Source organism: Talpa europaea, assembly GCF_964194135.1.
Source record: "Talpa europaea genome assembly, chromosome: 1".
Lineage (NCBI taxonomy): Eukaryota > Metazoa > Chordata > Mammalia > Eulipotyphla > Talpidae > Talpa > Talpa europaea.
In genome coordinates this window covers 154745120-154762774 of record NC_140073.1, presented here as the reverse complement: position 1 = coordinate 154762774, position 17655 = coordinate 154745120, and the positions used below count along the sequence as shown (strand labels likewise).

Below are 17655 nucleotides of genomic sequence, written 5' to 3'. Positions count from 1 at the left end.
CGCTTCGTCATGTTTGACCAGCCCCGCTGGCGGACGTCTGCAATGAGGCGTGGCGTGTATCAGGCACGTGCACGGCAGCATTATTTATAGCAATGAACGACTCCCTTCTGCACAGAGGACCACTGTGGGGATTGTTAAGTTAAAGATTAAATATTGTATAAATTTTGAGACGATCCTGCCAAACAATCTTCACACTCTCCGTTCTAAGGTCAGCGTTCGCCCTTAGTGGATGGTTTTATCTTGGGTGACGTACTAGGCCCTGAATGATGCCTCCTTGTGGTTTGAGCTTTCGCCGCTTTTAAGGCTGGAAGCAGCACCAGCCGACATGGGGCCAGGAGCAGAGACGGGCTCTTCTGGACGCGAGTCCAGGCCTGGCTCACAGCTCCTGGGGCAACGCTCCACTTTGCTCAGACCCGGTCACAGGACCGCGTCCCGCAAGGAGCCTGGGACTCAGGCCGAAAGGGGCTGCGGGACCCTTGGAGGGAAAGGGTGCCCTGCTTTCCTGTGCGTGCCGAGGACGCCAGACGGCGGCGGCCGTAGGCCACAGGGACATGGGGGGCAGCTCCCGCCCACTCAGCAGCCTCTGGCTCCAGGCCCGATGAGGCCACCTCGGGAACTCGGGCCACAGGAGAGCTTCGTGGGCCGGCCGAGTGCGCCGCCTCAGAGGCAGCCGGGGAAAGGCCAGCCGGGACGGAGCCCTGCAGCGGGGCCAGGAGGGGCCCCCAGGGAGAGACGCCTGTGCGGGAAGAAGGAAGGGCCCGGGAACGGCGGCTGGGAGAGGGTGGTGAGCTTGACCCGGGGCCAGCGAGCCCCGCGCTGGGCCGGGAAAGGCAGCGCGGGCTGAATTGGGTCAAGTCACGGGTAACGCGAGCGTTGAGAGGACGCGCTGTGCTCTGCGTGGCTCGGATCAGAACCAGGTTTCCTCCAGGCTCTCCTTGGCGCCCCTGCCTCCTCGGGCCTCACCCTGCTGGCGCGCAGGCTCCCGGTCTGCTCCGGGGCACCGGCAGAAGCACCGGCACCGTGGCCTGCATTGCCTTGGGGGAGGAGCCCGGCTGGGCATCTGTGGGGTGACTCCCTTCGGTGGGGCATGGGGCGGGCCTGGGGCCTGCGGTCTCAGGGGACTCGACCCCCTGTGTTGGGGTGATTTCCACCAGCGCATTGGGGGGCCTGGTGAGTGACAGTGGTTTCTCCGACATGCATCTTCCTTTGACCCCCTGTGTTGGGGTGATTTCCACCAGCGCATTGGGGGGCCTGGTGAGTGACAGTGGTTTCTCCGACATGTATCTTCCTTTCTGTGCAGAAAAATCTAAGTTGACTGAGAACTCTGAGCTTGGTGACTTGGCCCTGTGAGCAGCTCAGGCTACAGCATGAAGGGGCGGCCTCTCTGTGGGCTCTGGGACACGGCAGCTCTGTGGCTCTGGCCCACACGATGGTCAGTGGAGATGGACATAGTGTGGAAACTGGAGCCCCTGCGCCCCTCCCTGCGCAGGCCCTTGGGTGGGGGTCCCCCACATGGCCTGGCTGCCAGGCCCCACAGGGAGCCCTGCCTCCCCTCTGCATGGACACTCACTCCCTGGGAGCGGCCTTTCTCGCCTGGCTGTGGGACGTGTTCCTGATGCCCCCGCCCCGGCCAGCGCCTCCTGGTGAGACACCCTCCGAGCACAGCCCTGCGCAGGTGGTGCCGGCAGGTGGGGCAGCCACGAAGCTGCTGAAGGGCCAGGAAAGTGCCCCTTCCAGGGACGAGCCAGTCTCGCACCCCCCAGAGGCCTTGGCCTCTCAGAGGCTTGGCTGTCCTTGGTGGACACCACGCTGGTCACGGCCTCTCCAGTTGCAAACCTGGCTTGGCCCCCAAAGAAGTGTCCAGAGTGGACCGGCTCTCACCCTTCAAAAAGCACCCAGGCGGGCGTGGGCTTCGCGGTGGCGGCGGGTGGAGACAGCGAGGAGTTGAGCCTGGGCGGCGGCAGGAGCAGAGCAGCCGGGCGCTGAGGGGCTGTTAGGAACGTGCCGGGAGCTGCCACATTTGGGTCCTGAGGCCCGAGTCACTCTCGCTCTTGTGTTTGTATTTACACACACTCACATACACCCACTACACACACTCCCACTCACACCCGCACGCTTTCACATGCCCACACACTCAGACACACGCGCGCACCCTCAACACCCGTGCACGCCCACGCACACTTACTAGCATACGAGCACAGACCCCTCCTGGCTGCCCCACAGCCTCCCTCACGCTGACCGGAGCATCCTCTCCCCGGGGGCAGGCTCGGCGCTCGCCCCGGCTGCCCCTGCTCGCCGGGCGCCTGTGAGGGGTGAGGGGGCGAGGGGCAGGCCCGCCTGCCGCCAGCTCTCCTGGCGCACAGTCTTGAATGACTGAGAATGAAAATAATATGATGAGGAAAAGACAACCCCACTGGCGTGGCAAGCAGTTTGACATAAAGGAAAACAAATACCCTGGAAGCTCAAATCCGCAGATGACTAATCGCCTGTGAACAGGGAAGAGGGCGTGCGGGCGGCTGTGGCCAGGCTCAGTCGGCTCCGTTCGCAGGGACTCAGGCTGGCCCGCCTGGCCGGTGGCCCCGGCCCTCCTCTGCTCCCTGAGATAGACCAGGACAGAGATGGCCCGGGCTCCCGGGAACCTGGGTGGAGCTGAGCCGGACAGAGCCCCAGCCGCCGCCCTGGAGATCATGGGGTGGGGGGCCGGGTGGGGGGCCCTGGGGAGCAGCCGCCGTCTCCTCCTCCCCCCGGGCCACTGTGGGCTTGGTGATGGCGTCCTCGCTTCTGTCTGCGACACTCAGGGTCAGCTTCAGGTGGTCTGTCGCTGTCGCTATTGCTTAGACCAGCCCCTGAAATGCCTTGACATTTTTATGAGAAACTTAGATTTAACGTCAGGAAAGTGCTCTGATCTCAGCATTGGTAGCAGAGAAGCTTTTCAGGGTGGGGGGCTTCCTGCTGCCATTTTGTGACCTGGCCAGGCAGGTGTGAGTGGGCAGAGCACAGCAGGGGGCCCCAGCTGTGTGCTCAGCGGCCCTCAGAGCTGTGTGGCTCTGTGTCCTCAGTGAACCCCACAGGCACCACGGAGGCCCCGGGCTCACCAAAGTGCCTCGCTCTCAATCTTGAGTGGCCCTCAGGTCCACTCTGGACGCTTCTTCGGAGGCCAGGCCAGGTTTGCAATCGGGAGGCCGTGACCAGCACGGTGTCCACCAAGGATAGCAGAGCATCAGAGAGGCCCAGGCCACTGTGGCTGCAAGAGTGGCCCGTCCCGCGAAGGGCCACTTGCCTGCGCAGGGCTGTGCTTGGAGGGTGTCTCACCAGGAGGGGTTTTGTGTTGATGATTTCTCATTCTTTGGGTAGATGCCCGAGAGCGGGGTGGCTGGCATTTTAAGCTCTATCCACATCGCGTTCCTTGGTGGCTGCACCCGTTTTCGTTTCCACCGACAGCAGAACAGGCTCCTCTTTCTCCGCGTCCTCCCCGGCTTGCTGCTGGAGGGCTTCCTAATAGTGCGTTTTTGCCGGTGTGAGATGGTAGCTCATTGTGGTTCTATCCTGCGTCTCTCTGATTGGAAGTGACTGGCGGACAATTTTTCATATGTTTGTTGTCCTTCTGGGTATCCTCTCTGGTGTATTTTTTGTTCAATCTTCTTCCCATTGATTTATTCCTCTTTTTTTAATTGTTGAGTTATGTGAGTTTTTAATATATCTTTGATATCAATTCTTTATCAGTTACATATGTCAATATTTTTCGCATTCAGTAGGATATCTTCTTGTACTTTCTTTCACTGTATAAAAGCCTTTTAACTTGAGGTTATCCCAAACGTCTATTTTTGTTTTTAATTCCCTGCTTAAGGGGTCAAAGCACCAAAAATCTCTATCCTTGATATGGAGCATGTCTCCAGTGTTTTCTTTTATCGCTGCAGGTCTTCCATGTAAATCTTAATCCATTTGGAGTTTTTGTGTATGGGGCTCATGAGTGACCCAGCTCCATTCTTTTATTTGTGACTCTTCAATTTCTCCAGAGCCATTTATTAAAGAGACTGTCCTTCTGCATTGCATGGTCATAGCTGCTTTGTCATGGATGAGGTGCTGATATGTACGTGGATTTATTTCTGGACTTTCATTTCTATTCTATTGATCCATGTATCTGTTTTTGTGCCAATACCATATTGGCTTAAGTACTGTGGTTTTATAGTAAAATTTGAAGTCAGGTATTTCTCTCCATTTCTCTCCTTTTTTTCCCTCTTTTGTGACATGAGGCCTTTTGTAGTTCATGTAAATTTCAATATTGTTGCTTCATTTCTTTTTAAAAATATTGCTTTAAATTTTAATGTTATGTTAAATTCATGTATTGTTTTGGGCAGCATGGTCATTTTGGTTACGTTGGTTCTCCCATCCATGAACATGGGATGTCCTTCCATTTCCTTCCATCACTCTCTGAGTCCTTTTAACATCTTGTAGTCCTCACTGTGTAGGTCTTTTATCTCCTTTGTTAGATTAATTCTAAGGTATTTAATTCTTTTTGAAGCAATTATAAGTGGAGTTCTTTTCTTAATTTCTGTTTGCTGCTTATAGATGAAAAGGCTATGGATTTTTGTATGTTAGCTTTATAACCTGCAAATCTTCAGACAAGTTAAAGGGTAAAAACAAAAGAGTGAAAGTTACCCCCACATCTCACCCCCTTCCAATGCCTGTGATTGATGTGGTGGCCTATATTCACTGCTGAGGTTAGCAGGGGGTGAGTTAGGCGAGATCTGCTGTGCCATGTGGGTAGCTCCCTGGCCAGCCGGGAATCAAACTCATGCTGCAGTGGCTGCTGATAGCTTTGTAGGTTGCGTCTTAACCTCTTGCACCACCAGGGAGGCCCATTCCACACAACTTTCTGTGGGCTAGAAGGGGGATGCCCTCTACCACTGACACATGTACCGCCCCAGAAAATAGGTATGACCACCCTTAATAGCCGTTGGGCCCTGATGTGTGGCTGAGCTCCTGTGCTTTCACCATTTACCTTGCTCCATATTTTGGACATTAGGAGTCTCCAGACTGGAGGGTCGTCAAAGCCATAGTTTTTGGTGCACCTTTGTGCAGAGGGTGGGTTTGCCACCAGCTGATGGAAGCACCCACTCCTCAGCCCTGCCCACTTAGACTGCAGCATCAACCCTTTTTACTCTTAAACCTTTGGCTGAGAAAGCATCAGAGGGGCACCAGGGGTAATGGTTTGAGCTGATGTTGGAGGACTTGCTGCTTGGTCGTGGTAGACCTTCAAGGGGTCTGATTTAGGGTGTTTGCTTTTTTGTTTAATTGGTTTGAGTTTTGAAATGCTGAAATTGCGTTTAGAGGGTCGCCTCTATGCCACAGTCATTCCCATGTTCCTTCAATAAGCCCCAGGAAGTACCAGATATTATGTACATTTTTAAATCCATAGCTGAGCGTTCAGTAAACAGGGGAAATGACCCATGTCAACAGCCAAAACCCAGAAGTGAGCAGAGGAGTCAGCGGGGCAGCGAGTTCCCTTGGGGAGAGGAGTGAGGTGTAGGGCTTGGGGAGGGGCGAGGAGTAGCCCAGGTACTGCTGCAGGGGATACCAGGTTTAGAAAGAACCCGGTCAGCCTGCTGTCTGAGCCGCTCGGGCCCTCACCGGAGGGTCCCCCGTGCTCACGGTGCCTCCTCCCACCCGCTGTGCCCACAGGCCATGTTCGAGCTCGTCACTTCTGAGGCCTCCTACTACAAGAGCCTGAGCCTGCTGGTGTCCCACTTCATGGAGAACGAGCGGCTGAAGAAGATCCTGCACCCGTCCGAGGCCCACATCCTCTTCTCCAATGTCCTGGACGTCATGGCGGTCAGCGAGCGGTGAGCAGGGGCCTCAGCCACCCACCCCGGCCCTGTGGGGCCCGCTGCCGACCCATGTCCCCACCTGGGACCCAGCCAGAGCTGCTGGCAAGTGCGTGTTTCACTGGCTTCTCTATTTAAGTATGTTTGGAATTTTCCATCAATGGTATAAATAAATGGGTGAACCCAGAGATCTTCCACCCTCCCAGCAGGGCGGCCAGTGTGTCCCGGGACAGGACTGCTGCCCGCGGGTCCCTCCCAGCACACAAGCCCTCCACAGTCAGGCGGGCATCAGGACCAGGTCCGGGAGTCCGGACTATCGCTAGCCTGAGTCAGCAAGCCCTGACGTGGTGCTGCGGGGCCCGAGTCCTCTGGCGGCCAGTGCAGACCAGGGGCCCTGGATTCAGCCCGTGTCTTTGCCAACTGGATTGTGTTTGCTTCAGTCTGTGGACGAACTTAGCACTGGGCTTGTGGCTTTCCCTCTGAGCAGGGTGACGTGAGCTTTCATGGAGGAGGAATAGCTGGGGTTCTTGCAAAGAAAAGAGCTCCAGTCATATTGCTAGAATAAAAGGGCCTTTCCTCATTTTCACCCTAAGTGAGGTTTGCAACTAAAAATGCAAAACTCAATTTGTGCATCAGTGGGGGTCAGTGCTCAGATGTCAAACTCAGGGGGGGACTCAGTAGGGACAGCAACACCCCCATGTAGCTCCCTGGAAGCCCCTGAGCCTGGGGCCGCCCCAGCCCACAGTGACACCCACCTTCCCATTGCCAAGGCAGGGCGGGGAGGCCTGAGACACTCGGCTCCACCGACTCGCCCACCCCTGGGGCATGTTTTTATTTGTCTTTTATATGGAAAATTGCAAACAAGCAGATGTGGAGACACCGGTGCCAGAACACACACTTCGGCATCTCATTCACCCACATGCCCATCCTGCCCCCACGGGTCGCTCTGAGCCAGACCCTGCCGCCCCTCGGGTCATCTGAAGGTCCCTCAGTATGATCTGAAAGAGAAGGCCCCTGTCCCCCACCCCTGTAAGCACCCCAGATGCTGTTGTCCACCTGCAAACCGCACAGGCCACCCCTGCCCACGCGTGTGGGCTCCGGGCCTGGCCGGCGGTGCCCGTCCAGTCTGGCCCCGCCCAGTGCCCTCATGTGCCCGCTGCCGCCGCAGCTTTCTCCTGGAGCTGGAGCGCCGGATGGAGGAGAACATCGTCATCTCGGACGTGTGCGACATCGTGTACCGCTACGCGGCCGACCACTTCTCTGTCTACATCACCTACGTCAGCAACCAGACCTACCAGGAGAGGACCTACAAGCAGCTGCTGTGAGTGTGCCCGGGGGGCCGCCCCGGGAGCCCCGGGAGCCCCCACTGCGCCGCCCCGGGGCTCCCCGTGCTGCTGGAGAAGGCTGGGCCCGGCTGGACCCCCGACAGCCGCCCCCGGCACCGCGGGCCGCGGCCACACAGCATGCAGGGCACTGCGGGCTTCCGAGGGGAGAGCCTGAGGCCGGAGAAGGCGCGGGCCGAGGAGGAGGTGGGGGGGGGGGATTTGAGCCAGAGACGAGGCCAGGTGGCCGGGCAGGGTCTTTGTTTTTTACTTTCACTACCTGGAATTCAGTGACTACCCGAACACGGCTGCCCGCCTCGCAGCGCTGCCAAGCGAGCAGCTTTATAGGAGGAGAATACTGAGGGCGGGACCCCTGGCGGGGGCCTCCCCCAGGCCTCGGCGTCCCCAGCCTGCCCACTGCGTGAGCTCTCGGGCTTCCAGGCAGGGCCGCTGTCCCGTGCACTTGCCTCTAGCTTTCTTCACGCTTCCTCGCCTCCCCCGGCCGCAGGGCTGAGCCAGCGACAGAGCAACTCCAGGGGTCTGGTCCCCGCACCCTGTGAGCGGAGTTCTGGGTGCTTGACATTTGGGGTTTGGAAGCTGAGATTGGAGGGAATCGGGGTGCCAGCTGACGAGCCTATGGGAGTGATTCCCGGGGCGTGGTCCTGGCGCAGCGCCCTGGGCGTGGACCGTCCGGGCCCGGGGACAAGGCAGCGGCCCAGGCCCCACGCATCGTCCGGGGCGCGGGTCTTTCTCCAAGAGCAGCCCCCTCGCCCCTGCCCCCTCATCCTCTCGTCCCCCTGCCCCCCTCCTGTGCCCTGTGCCTCCTCCTTCCCCCTCATGCCCTCACCCCCTGCCCCTCACCCCCTCCTGCCCCCGGGCGCTGGGTGCGGGTGAGCCGCCCACCTGGCAGGCCCAGGTCCGCTTCCCTGCGCTGTCCCCGGCTTGCCCCCATTGCCGCACCCGCGGGTTCACTGTGCCACGGCTTCCTGCCGGGCGAGTCATCGGGCTGGGCATCTGACCCGGCCACCCCAGCGATCGCCCCACACGCCCCCGCTGCCTTCGCGGGCAGAGGCGGCCGCTGCTGCTGTGGGGCTTGCACGAGAGCAGTGTGCTTTCCAGTGTGAAAGAAGGAAAGAAAGAAACCTGCGTGTCCTCCATGCCCGCGGGCTCTCCGGCTCTCTAGCACCCCGATAGGGCGCACGCGCCTCCTTGCCACGTGCTCCGAGCCAGGCGCCCACACCCCGTCCGTGTCCCCAGCCAGGAGAAGGCGGCCTTCCGGGAGCTGATCGCGCAGCTGGAGCTGGACCCCAAGTGCAGGGGGCTGCCCCTCTCTTCCTTCCTCATCCTGCCTTTCCAGAGGATCACGCGCCTCAAGCTGTTGGTGCAGGTACGACCGACCCCCGTCCCGCCACCCTGACTGCGCGCCCGCCACCCCTCCCCCGCAGGCCCTGGGGTCACGCCGGGTCTCTGCAGCTCCCTAGAGCATTCACTGGTTCCCCAAACCCTAATTAAGCGCCCACAGTGTGGGAGGCAGTGGATGTCAGCCCCCACTCCCAGGGGCCCCCTGAGGTCTGGGATGCACTCACAGCCAGGACAGCGAAGCTATAAGAGCAGTGAAACGGGGCGCCATGATGGGGGTCTGCCCAGGACTACGGTTGGGGGTTCCCTGATGAGCGACCTTGAAGCGCAGCCGTGACCGGCAGGGAGGAGCAGTTCAGGGGAACCGTGCCAAGGCCCGGGGGCAGCCGGCCGCAGGCAGAGGCTGTGGGGAGAGCGAAGGCGAGGTGGGGGGGCTGAGGGCGGGGGGCACCCTGGGCTCTGGGCTCCCTGACCTGTCACAGGTGACGCTCCAGGCAGCGCCCCGGACAGTGCCCGCAGGAGGGCAAGGAGGGCAAGGAGGGCGTGGGAGAGGGGTCGGGTAGCAGTTAGGAAGGGAAGGAAGTTTGGGGAGACGGGGGTTCTGGGGGATCAGCCAGTGGCGAGTAGAGGGAAGAGGAGCCGCCAGGGGCGTCTGGCTGAGGCTTGGGCCCCTGAAGCTGCTCAACAGCCAGGTCAGAGAGGTGCCCAGAGCTCTCTGCAGGGGGGCGTCTGGGGGGGATCACCCCGTGGATGGGAGAAAGGGGTCCCCTGGCCAAGGGCGGGGGGGAGCAGCAGTGAGGGAGGACGAAGAGGCAGAGCTGGAGGAATGGGGAGGTCCTGGGGGAGGGGGGTGCACAGCACATCAGAGACCCCTGGGCCTGCCCGGCCTGCCCTGTGCCCACCCTGAGGCGGGGCGGGGGGCACTCACCACCATTAGGGAAGCAGCGGAATGGGGGGGTGGGAGGGTTCCCAGCCAGTTGGGGGGCCCGGGAAGGGTTCAGAGGGTGCCAGCTTTGGGGGGCGCCAAGTAGAGCTCTGGCAGCCCCTGCATGAGGTGGCGGGGGGGCCTCCAGAGAGGAGCTGGAGGGCAAGGCGGCCACACCCTCCTCTTGGGGTCAAGAGCAGGACTCTTGGGGTCAAGAGTCTCAGGCCTTGAGCCACAGGGGAGCCGAAACTTCCAGCAGGAGTCAGTTTGGGAGTCAGGGTGTCCACACGAGAAAGTCAGCAGAGCCCCGGGCATTGCCACTCGCGCCCTGGAGCCCACGAGAGCGCGGAGGCTCCTTGGGGACAGGGCGAGCCCCGCGGGTGCCGGCCCCCGGCCGCCCGGTCACCAGGTCGGGCTCTTGGGGCGTGCGCTGCAGGGGCTCGAGGCTGCTTGGACATGGGGAGGGGGTCACCGCAGCGAGGGGCGGCAGGAGGGGGCGGTGAGGAGTCACGGGACTCCCCTGTGCGCAGAACATCCTCAAGCGCGCGGAGGAGCAGTCTGAGCGGGAAGGCACCGCCCTGGACGCCCACAAGGAGCTGGAGATGGTGAGTCGCGCCCCGCGGGGCTCCTCGCGGGTGTCTCTGGAAAATGCAAATTCACTTGAATGTCGGCCCCTGCGGCCCTGAGAAGTCACTGGGGGTGAGGAAGACCCGCAGCCTGCAAGGCCCACAGGGCCCGCGGCCCTGCGTGAGCGTCCCCCGCGCCGCACCCGGCTCTGAGGCTCTCGGCCGCCTCCAGATCACGGTCACCCCGACCCGCCGTGCCGCCCCCCGCACCCGCCTCTCCCGTTTGGAGCCTGAGCGTGACTCCCTGTCCCGCAGCGCCGGGCCCGGTGGCGTGTTGCTCGTGGGCAAGGCCGCCCCGCAACCGCCTTCCCCTTGCGGCCTTATGTCGCCGAGCTCATCCCCTGGCTCCCGTCCCTCAGCGACAAGCAGGCCCAGGAGAGGCGTCCTTTCCAGCCGCCGGGTGTGTGCGCGGCCCTTGCTCCGGCCCGCCCGGGGCGCGCTCCTGCCTGGCTGCGCTGGGGCCTCGGGCCAGACCCGCGCTCTCCCGCTCTCCCCTGAGGCCGGCGTGGCGCTTCCCCTCTGGCTCCTCAAGCCCGTCCCCCTGGCCCCGCCGGGCTCTGGGCAGCCGTGACTAGCGCGGGCGTGGGGGACGCGGCCGGTGGCCTGCAGGGGAGGCGCCGGTTCGGTCCCGCTTCCTGTCCCCGCAGCCCAGGGCTGGCCCTGGGGCGCCCCATGGGGGTTCCAGCCCTGCTGCCCGCTTCCCGTGCCTCCCGGGCCTCCTCTCGTCCTTGCTCAGACCCGCGGGCCGCGGAAATCCCCTGGCGGTTACACCCTTTGAGGATCTGGGGAACAGCACCCCCAACCCCTGCCCAGCTCGTGGGGGGAAGGCCAAGCCTGGAGCGGGCAGCTCGGGGAGCACCAGAGGCGTTTTCGGGGGAAGCCGAGCACCTCACCCGGCGGGTCCTGCCTCGGGGGCAGGTGATGGTTGGTCCGTTTCTAACCTTCTTTGCGGCTTCCGCTGCCCTCTGCTGAGTCACTCAGGGTCACTTAAAAAAAATAAAGGCGACTTTTTTCCAATTTGTGAAAGTAATAGATTCTCAATACTCCAAAAATGCAGAAGGCTCCGCGTGGACGGAGGACGCTCCCGATGGCCTCGGCCCCGGCCCACCGCGGGGCTCGCCCTCAGCGCCCCGGGCGCCCGCGTGCGCGCCGGCCTCCGGCACAGGGGCAGCGGCGTCGGGCCAGCTGTGCTCTCCGCTGCCGCGCGGGGCCACTGCCTGCTGGTGAGGCCGGGGTGTTCGCGTCCTTGGGCTTGTCGGCGCCCGTCAGTCCCGGCTCTGGACACTGCGGTCCCGGCGGCTCTTCTCCTGCTCCGTAATCCTGCAGGTGCCAGGCTCTGTCCTGGAGACGCGAGTCCCAGGAAATGCTATTCTGGAAGAACTCTTGGCGCCTGGGGGCCGCCCAGGAAGGAGCGGGGAGCTGAAGTCCCCCCCACCTCAGCAGACCTGGGCCTTGTCCACCTGACCGAGGAGGACGGGCATCTGATCGTTTGCCTGCTTAGGTGATGTGAGCAGTCGGGCGCCATTTTGTGTTCTCAGAATTTTCTTCCTAACAAGCACCTTTTCCAGCCGGGACCCACAGCCACGGCCTGGCGGAGTTCCTCGGCTTCACCGGTGTTCCAGAAGGTGTCAGAGAAAAGCGCTCCGGCCAACCGAGATGGGCCAGGGTGTCTCTGCTGTGGCACAGCGTCCCACACACCTGGCTCGTTGGCCCTTGGGGCCTGGCTGGGCGGGGACAGCCGGGGCCTGAGCGTCGTCCCTTTGTCCCAGGTGGTGAAGGCGTGCAACGAGGGTGTCAGGAAGATGAGCCGCACAGAGCAGATGATCAGCATCCAGAAGAAGATGGAGTTCAAGATCAAGGTGAGCCGCGCCCACGTGGCCCTGCCCGGTCGGCCGGAGCCTCAGTGCCCACCCACCCCACAGTCACTGAATCGCCACCCCAGGCTCAGCACATGTCCCGCCACCAGGCCCTCCCTGACCCCTGGGCAAGGCCCGCAGCCCCCCGGTTCCGTGCCCCATTGCGCTGGACCACGGGCTGGCTGGGCCACCGCAGGCGGTGGGTTTATGCCATACGTGGCAGAGGGCCTGCCAGCGCATCTTAAACCTGGGGCAGGAAGTCTCAGGAATCCGCAGGGCCCTCCGGCCTGGGTTTTTGATGTGAGCACGTGAGCACACCGTGCCCCCTGAGGGCCCCAGAGGTCGCCCTGGGTTTGGGAGCTGAGCCCCAGGGTGCAGACATGGCCTTGTGGGTGCCAAGGAGCGCCACAGGCCAGGCCAACCCCAATGCCTGACTCCTGCCTGAGCCATGCAGTGGGCCCCCACACCTGGCCCCGTCTCCAGGGGAGCCAGCTCTCCCCTGGCCCCTGTGAGCGTGGCCTCTCCACCGATTCCACATCATGTGGCTGCAGTGGAGATGACAGTACACCTGCCAAGTGCATGGGCACACGCACGTGTAAACACTCTTACAGCACTGGTCACACTTGGGCACATATACACAGATGCACACGCAAATACATTATGCCAGGGAAGCACACAACATGCACACACAGCCATGCACACCCACAAACCCACGCACAACTGTGCACACAGAACCATGCGCACTCACACACAGCCATGCGCACTCACACACAGCCATGCACACTCACACAGAGCTGTGCACACACACACAGCTTTGCACACACACAGCCATGCTCACACACAGAGCTGTGCGCACACACTGGCCCAGGGCTGGCCCCTGCCTCCCGGGCTCGCAGGCTCTCGCTGGAGTTACCACTCCAGGAAGGGCCGTGGGGCTGTGCGTGGACAGCGCAGGGAGGAGGGGGGCACAGCCGCTGACGCCCCTCCCCCTGCAGTCGGTGCCCATCATCTCGCACTCCCGCTGGCTGCTGAAGCAGGGCGAGCTGCAGCAGATGTCCGGCCCCAAGACCTCCCGGACCCTGCGCACCAAGAAGCTCTTCCGGGAGATTTACCTCTTCCTCTTCAACGACCTGCTGGTGATCTGCCGCCAGATCCCCGGGTGAGTGGGGCCCCTGGTGGCTGGGGGTGCCCTGCAGGGTGCAGGACCCGAGCAGGTGGGGGCACGGGGTGCCGGGCAGAGCGCGGGCTCGGGGGCAGGTTTGAGGCTGCTTGACCAGCCCTGGGCCTCTGGGCAGTGTGTCTGGCCCTCAGCCTCCTCCCCCGCCCCGTCTCGGGGGTCTGGCCCTTGGGGGTGTGGCGCGCACCTCCGCTGCCGCCTTGTAGGTGCGGATCCCTCATCCCCCACCCCTACCACGGGAGGGAGCACCCGGGGGTGAGGGAGCGCAGGCGTGGTTCGGGTGGGAGGACTCCGGGAGGAGGAGAGCGTGGCCGGGGCGGGGCCCGTCCTGCTGCCCTCGGGTGAGGCTCCCGGCTCCTGCGCCCTCAGGGACAAGTACCAGGTGTTTGACTCGGCCCCCCGCGGCCTGCTCCGGGTGGAGGAGCTGGAGGACCAGGGCCAGACGCTGGCCAACGTGTTCATCCTGCGGCTGCTGGAGAACGCGGACGACCGGGAGGCCACCTACATGCTGAAGGCGTCCTCTCAGTGAGTGCCCGCGCCCGCCGCGCCTGCGTGCCCGGGGCCCCCGTGGGTTCCCAGGCGGAGCGAGGCTGCGGGGCTCAGGCGGCCGTGCCCACCCAGCCCCTTCTCCCGGCCCAAGACCCTGGGGGCAGGTGTCTGCCCCCTGCTGGCGTCCGTCAGGTGTGGGGCTGCTGGGGTGTGTGTGTGTGTGTGTGTGTGCACGCGCTCATGCACACGCGTGTTCTTGATCCCCCCGTGCCTCAGACTCCAGGCAGGTCCCGTCTTTCCTGTGAGCTGCTGTGAAACTCCAGGCCAGGCCCAGGAGACCCCCCCCACCCAGCCTTGCCCCTGTCCGGCGGCCGGGCTCCCCGCCCTGCTGCCCCAGGCTCCGAGAGGGACCTGCAGAGTGTGGGAGAAGCTTCTGAGGCTCCTCCTCCACCACCCCCTCCCCCGGGCACCCCCAGCCCCATCCAGCTCCCAGGCTAGGTTAACTTGGGGGGCCGCAGAGGGCTCGCCTTCACCAACTGACTTTAGCGTGCAGCTAAAGTCAAGGGCGCCCCACGTGTGGCTCTGCTGGACGCGGGGCGCCCTGCGGCTGTCCTGCTGCAGCTTGCAGTGAGCTGGAGGGCCGGGCAGGCAGGGCCGCCGGGGTGGGGTGCTCCGTGCTGCATCCCGGCATTGTCCTCTTCCTGGCCCAGGAGTGAGATGAAGCGCTGGATGACCTCGCTGGCCCCCAACCGGAGGACTAAGTTCGTTTCCTTCACCTCCAGGCTGCTGGGTACGTGGCCCACGGGGCGGGGCCTTGCGGGGGGGGCAGTGAGGAGCAGGCAGGGGCAGGGCACCCCCTCGGCGCTCCTTGCCCTGGCCTGAAAGGGCAGCGCCTCCCGAGAGCCCCTCTCGAGGCCTGCGTGCCGGGAGCCGCATCCCTGCCCGAGGGGCGGCGCACCCCGGCCCTGGCGGAGACCACGGCCCAGCGGAGCTTTGCCTGCGTTTGGGCGTCCATAAGAAAGAAGCGTCTCGGGCTTGTGACAGGAACCGCGGGGAAGGAATCGGGCCCGGACGGCAAACGCCGCGTCCTCTGAGGGCGCCGCACGAAAGGCCGCTCAGCCCGCACCCCCTCCCACCCCCCCTGGGGTCTGCAGAGCCCTGCCTGTCCGTGCTTCTCTGGGGGCTCCCGCACCCCAGCCCCCAGCCGTCCCCTTTCCCAGGCTGCTCCCCTGCTCGGGCCTGGGGGGTCCGGGCTCAGCCTGCCACGCCTCAATGAGGACAACCCCCCCCAGACTGCCCCCAGGTCCAGTGCGTGCACCCCTACGTGGCCCAGCAGCCCGACGAGCTGACGCTGGACCTGGCCGACATCCTGAACATCCTGGAGAAGACGGAGGATGGTGAGGGGCTCCGAGGGGAGCCGGGTGGGGCACAGGCCTGCCATCCTGCTCTGGCCGCCCCCGCCCCAGGCCTTTCTTTGTCTCTGCCCCTCCTGGCTGACTTCAGAACCCCGCCCCGCTCACAGCTGGGAACCCCTTCAGGCGGACCCCAGCCCTAGACCTAGATGCCAGTGGCATCTGTGCCCTGGGAGGTTTGCTCCTTCCCTTGAAAAATTGATCTCTTATTTCTACACCAGTTTCTCCTAATCAGAACCCCCCGAAGTGCACAAAGCATCCCCCAACCCCTCCTCCCGGGTCCTGGCTGGACACCTCCGGCTGGTGACCTCCGGGGAGGCCATTTCTGCTGTTCCCAGAGTGCAGGGGCCGTGGCCCCCGCCCCTCCCGGGGGTAGACAGCCTGACACCCCCCCAAAGTGCTGGGAGAGGACGCGCTCCAGGCCCCACCCCCCACGTCTTAGCCCCACCCCATGTGTGACGACCTCCTGGGGAGAGATGGAGCCAGGACCCCTGTCCATGGCGGCTGCCACCCCCAGCGGGCACCCTCAGCCGGCCACCGGCTTGGGAGGCTAAGTCAGGGACCTGCCCAACAAGAGGGGGTCCTGGCATTCCAGGCCAGATAACCAAGTGGCAGCCCCCACCCCCACAGGCCCTTGGTGCCTCTACCTTGGGGAGGGGTATCCCTGGGAACCTCCTGGGCTCCAAGTGAGGGTTGGGGGATGGTGCCAAGTCAGGGTTCTACGCCGTGGCACAGTGGGGCAAGTTTAGGTCACACCCACTGCTCCCCAGGAGGGCTCATGGGGGACACCCCCAACCTGAGGGTGTGTCCGACCGACCGCAGCTTGCAGAGCAGGCACCTCAGAAAGGCCAGTGGGCTCCCCTCTGCTCCCGGCCAGGGGGGCTCCCCCAGCCCCTAGAGCTGTTGACCCCCTTCCCTCGCAGGGTGGATCTTCGGGGAGCGGCTGCACGACCAGGAGAGAGGCTGGTTCCCCAGTTCCATGACTGAGGAGATCCTGAACCCCAAGATCCGGTCCCAGAACCTCAAGGAATGTTTCCGTGTCCACAAGATGGAGGACCCTCAGCGCAGCCAGAATAAGGACCGCAGGAAGCTGGGCAGCCGGAATCGGCAATGACCCCCGCGAGGGCCGCCGGCCTGGGGGCACGTGGGCAGGCAGGAGCCGGGCTGGGCCAGCAGCCCCGGCGGGCACAGAGGAGCTCTGGGGGAGGCCGGCGCCCCCAGGCAGCAGGGTGTGACCCTACCCCTCATCCCTGCCTCGTGGTGAGTGCCCCGTGTCTTGGCCCCTCGCTCACAAACCGAAGACCGGGCGCCCCGTCTCTCCTGCTGCGTGTGTAGATGAGAACGTCTGTCTTCAACAGTGTTACGCCCTCTCGCCCTCGGTCTCCCAGAGGCGGGAAGCGGTGGTTCTCGAGGCCTTCCCGGACACTGGGAGAGGCCCACACCCGGTGTCCCCGGTTGATGAGGGCAGGTGCCAACGGTGATTGGCATGACCCCTGCACGTGTCCTTCTCCACCCTGGAAACCCCTGGAGTCCGCCAGGTGCACAGATGGACCGCGCCCCTTCCTGACGAGCTCTGACGAGAGGACCCTGGTTTCCAGTTCACGGGACTGAGACCACCGCCTCTGTCCACCCCGCCCCAAGCCTCCGCCAGCCTCTGGCTGCACGGCCAGGCCCTGCCTCGTGGCAGGCCTGCCAGAGCTTGGCCGGGCCCCACGCTGCCTCACTCCCTGGCAGGCTGGATGTAACTCGTGTCTTCTGGCCCCCTCAAGAGCCCAGGTGTTATAAGGAATGAACTGGTCACTGCATCCTGTATCAGCTATGGTTCCAAGAAAAGCAAATATCATTTTTGGCTGCATTAAAAGAAGCATCATGTATAAAATAAAGGAGGTTAAGGTCTACTCTTTATTGCCCCGGAGCACACAGGAACAAAGGGTTCAGGGCAGGGAGAGAGGAGCGCCCTTCAAGGCCATGAGGGCGGCAAGTCCAGAGGGAGGGCTGAGCAGGCAGCCAGCGCCAGGCCTCAGCTGGAAGTGGATGTGGGCCTCCACCTGTGAAAGGGCTCGGAAACAGGAAAAGGCTGTTTGAGGGAGCTTGGATCCGCCTTCTGCAGTGGAAGAAAGTGCGGGTTTGGACGATCGCAGAGGGACCGGGGTGCCAGGGGGCCCCCCTGGAGAGCTGACCACCAGACTCGGGCCAGGCTTCCGACCTGACAGTCACTGCCTCGGGCCCTTTTTCCTTCCTTGGTGGCAGCCAGTTCCCCACACAGGACAGCTGCTCCCCCACTGACCCCCCACAGCCACCCAGCCCCAGTGCTATCCTGGAACGCCCCCATTCCAGGGCGGGCCTGGATCCAACCCACCCAGCCCAGCCCATGTGGCCCCTGCTCCTCCTGCAGGACACGCTTTCCTCAGCACGGGCAGGCTCTGGCTGGAGGCCTGGACCTGAGATCCCGTGGGACCCGGCATCTCCCGTGGGCCCGCGAGAGCCTGGCGTCCCGTCCAACACGGGCCCAGGAGGCCTGAGGCTCCTGGGACCTCCAGCCTGCCCCCACCCCGTGGGGGAGCACCCCCGCCTGAGCCCCCGGGAGCGAGGACGGGTTATTCTGAGCCCAGGTTGCTTGGGGAGGCGGCCTGGTCCCAGCCCTCTCTTCCAGCTCCTCCTCAC

At 63.4% G+C, this 17655-nt stretch overlaps 1 protein-coding gene across 1 annotated transcript in view; it reads left to right on the top strand.

Annotated features, from left to right (window-relative positions):
* NGEF (neuronal guanine nucleotide exchange factor) overlaps window positions 1-16105 on the top strand; it is a gene marked incomplete at both ends in the record, with an annotated part of 31199 nt that extends 15094 nt beyond the window's left edge. Inside the window, 10 exons of the mRNA XM_084245271.1 lie at window positions 5683-5843; window positions 6994-7146; window positions 8405-8534; window positions 9962-10036; window positions 11827-11916; window positions 12909-13072; window positions 13460-13615; window positions 14290-14369; window positions 14872-14976; window positions 15915-16105. Coding sequence (XP_084101397.1) covers window positions 5683-5843; window positions 6994-7146; window positions 8405-8534; window positions 9962-10036; window positions 11827-11916; window positions 12909-13072; window positions 13460-13615; window positions 14290-14369; window positions 14872-14976; window positions 15915-16105 — 1305 coding nt within the window. The remainder of the gene's footprint in view (window positions 1-5682; window positions 5844-6993; window positions 7147-8404; window positions 8535-9961; window positions 10037-11826; window positions 11917-12908; window positions 13073-13459; window positions 13616-14289; window positions 14370-14871; window positions 14977-15914) is intronic.
* Between the last annotated feature and the right edge of the window lie 1550 nt (window positions 16106-17655).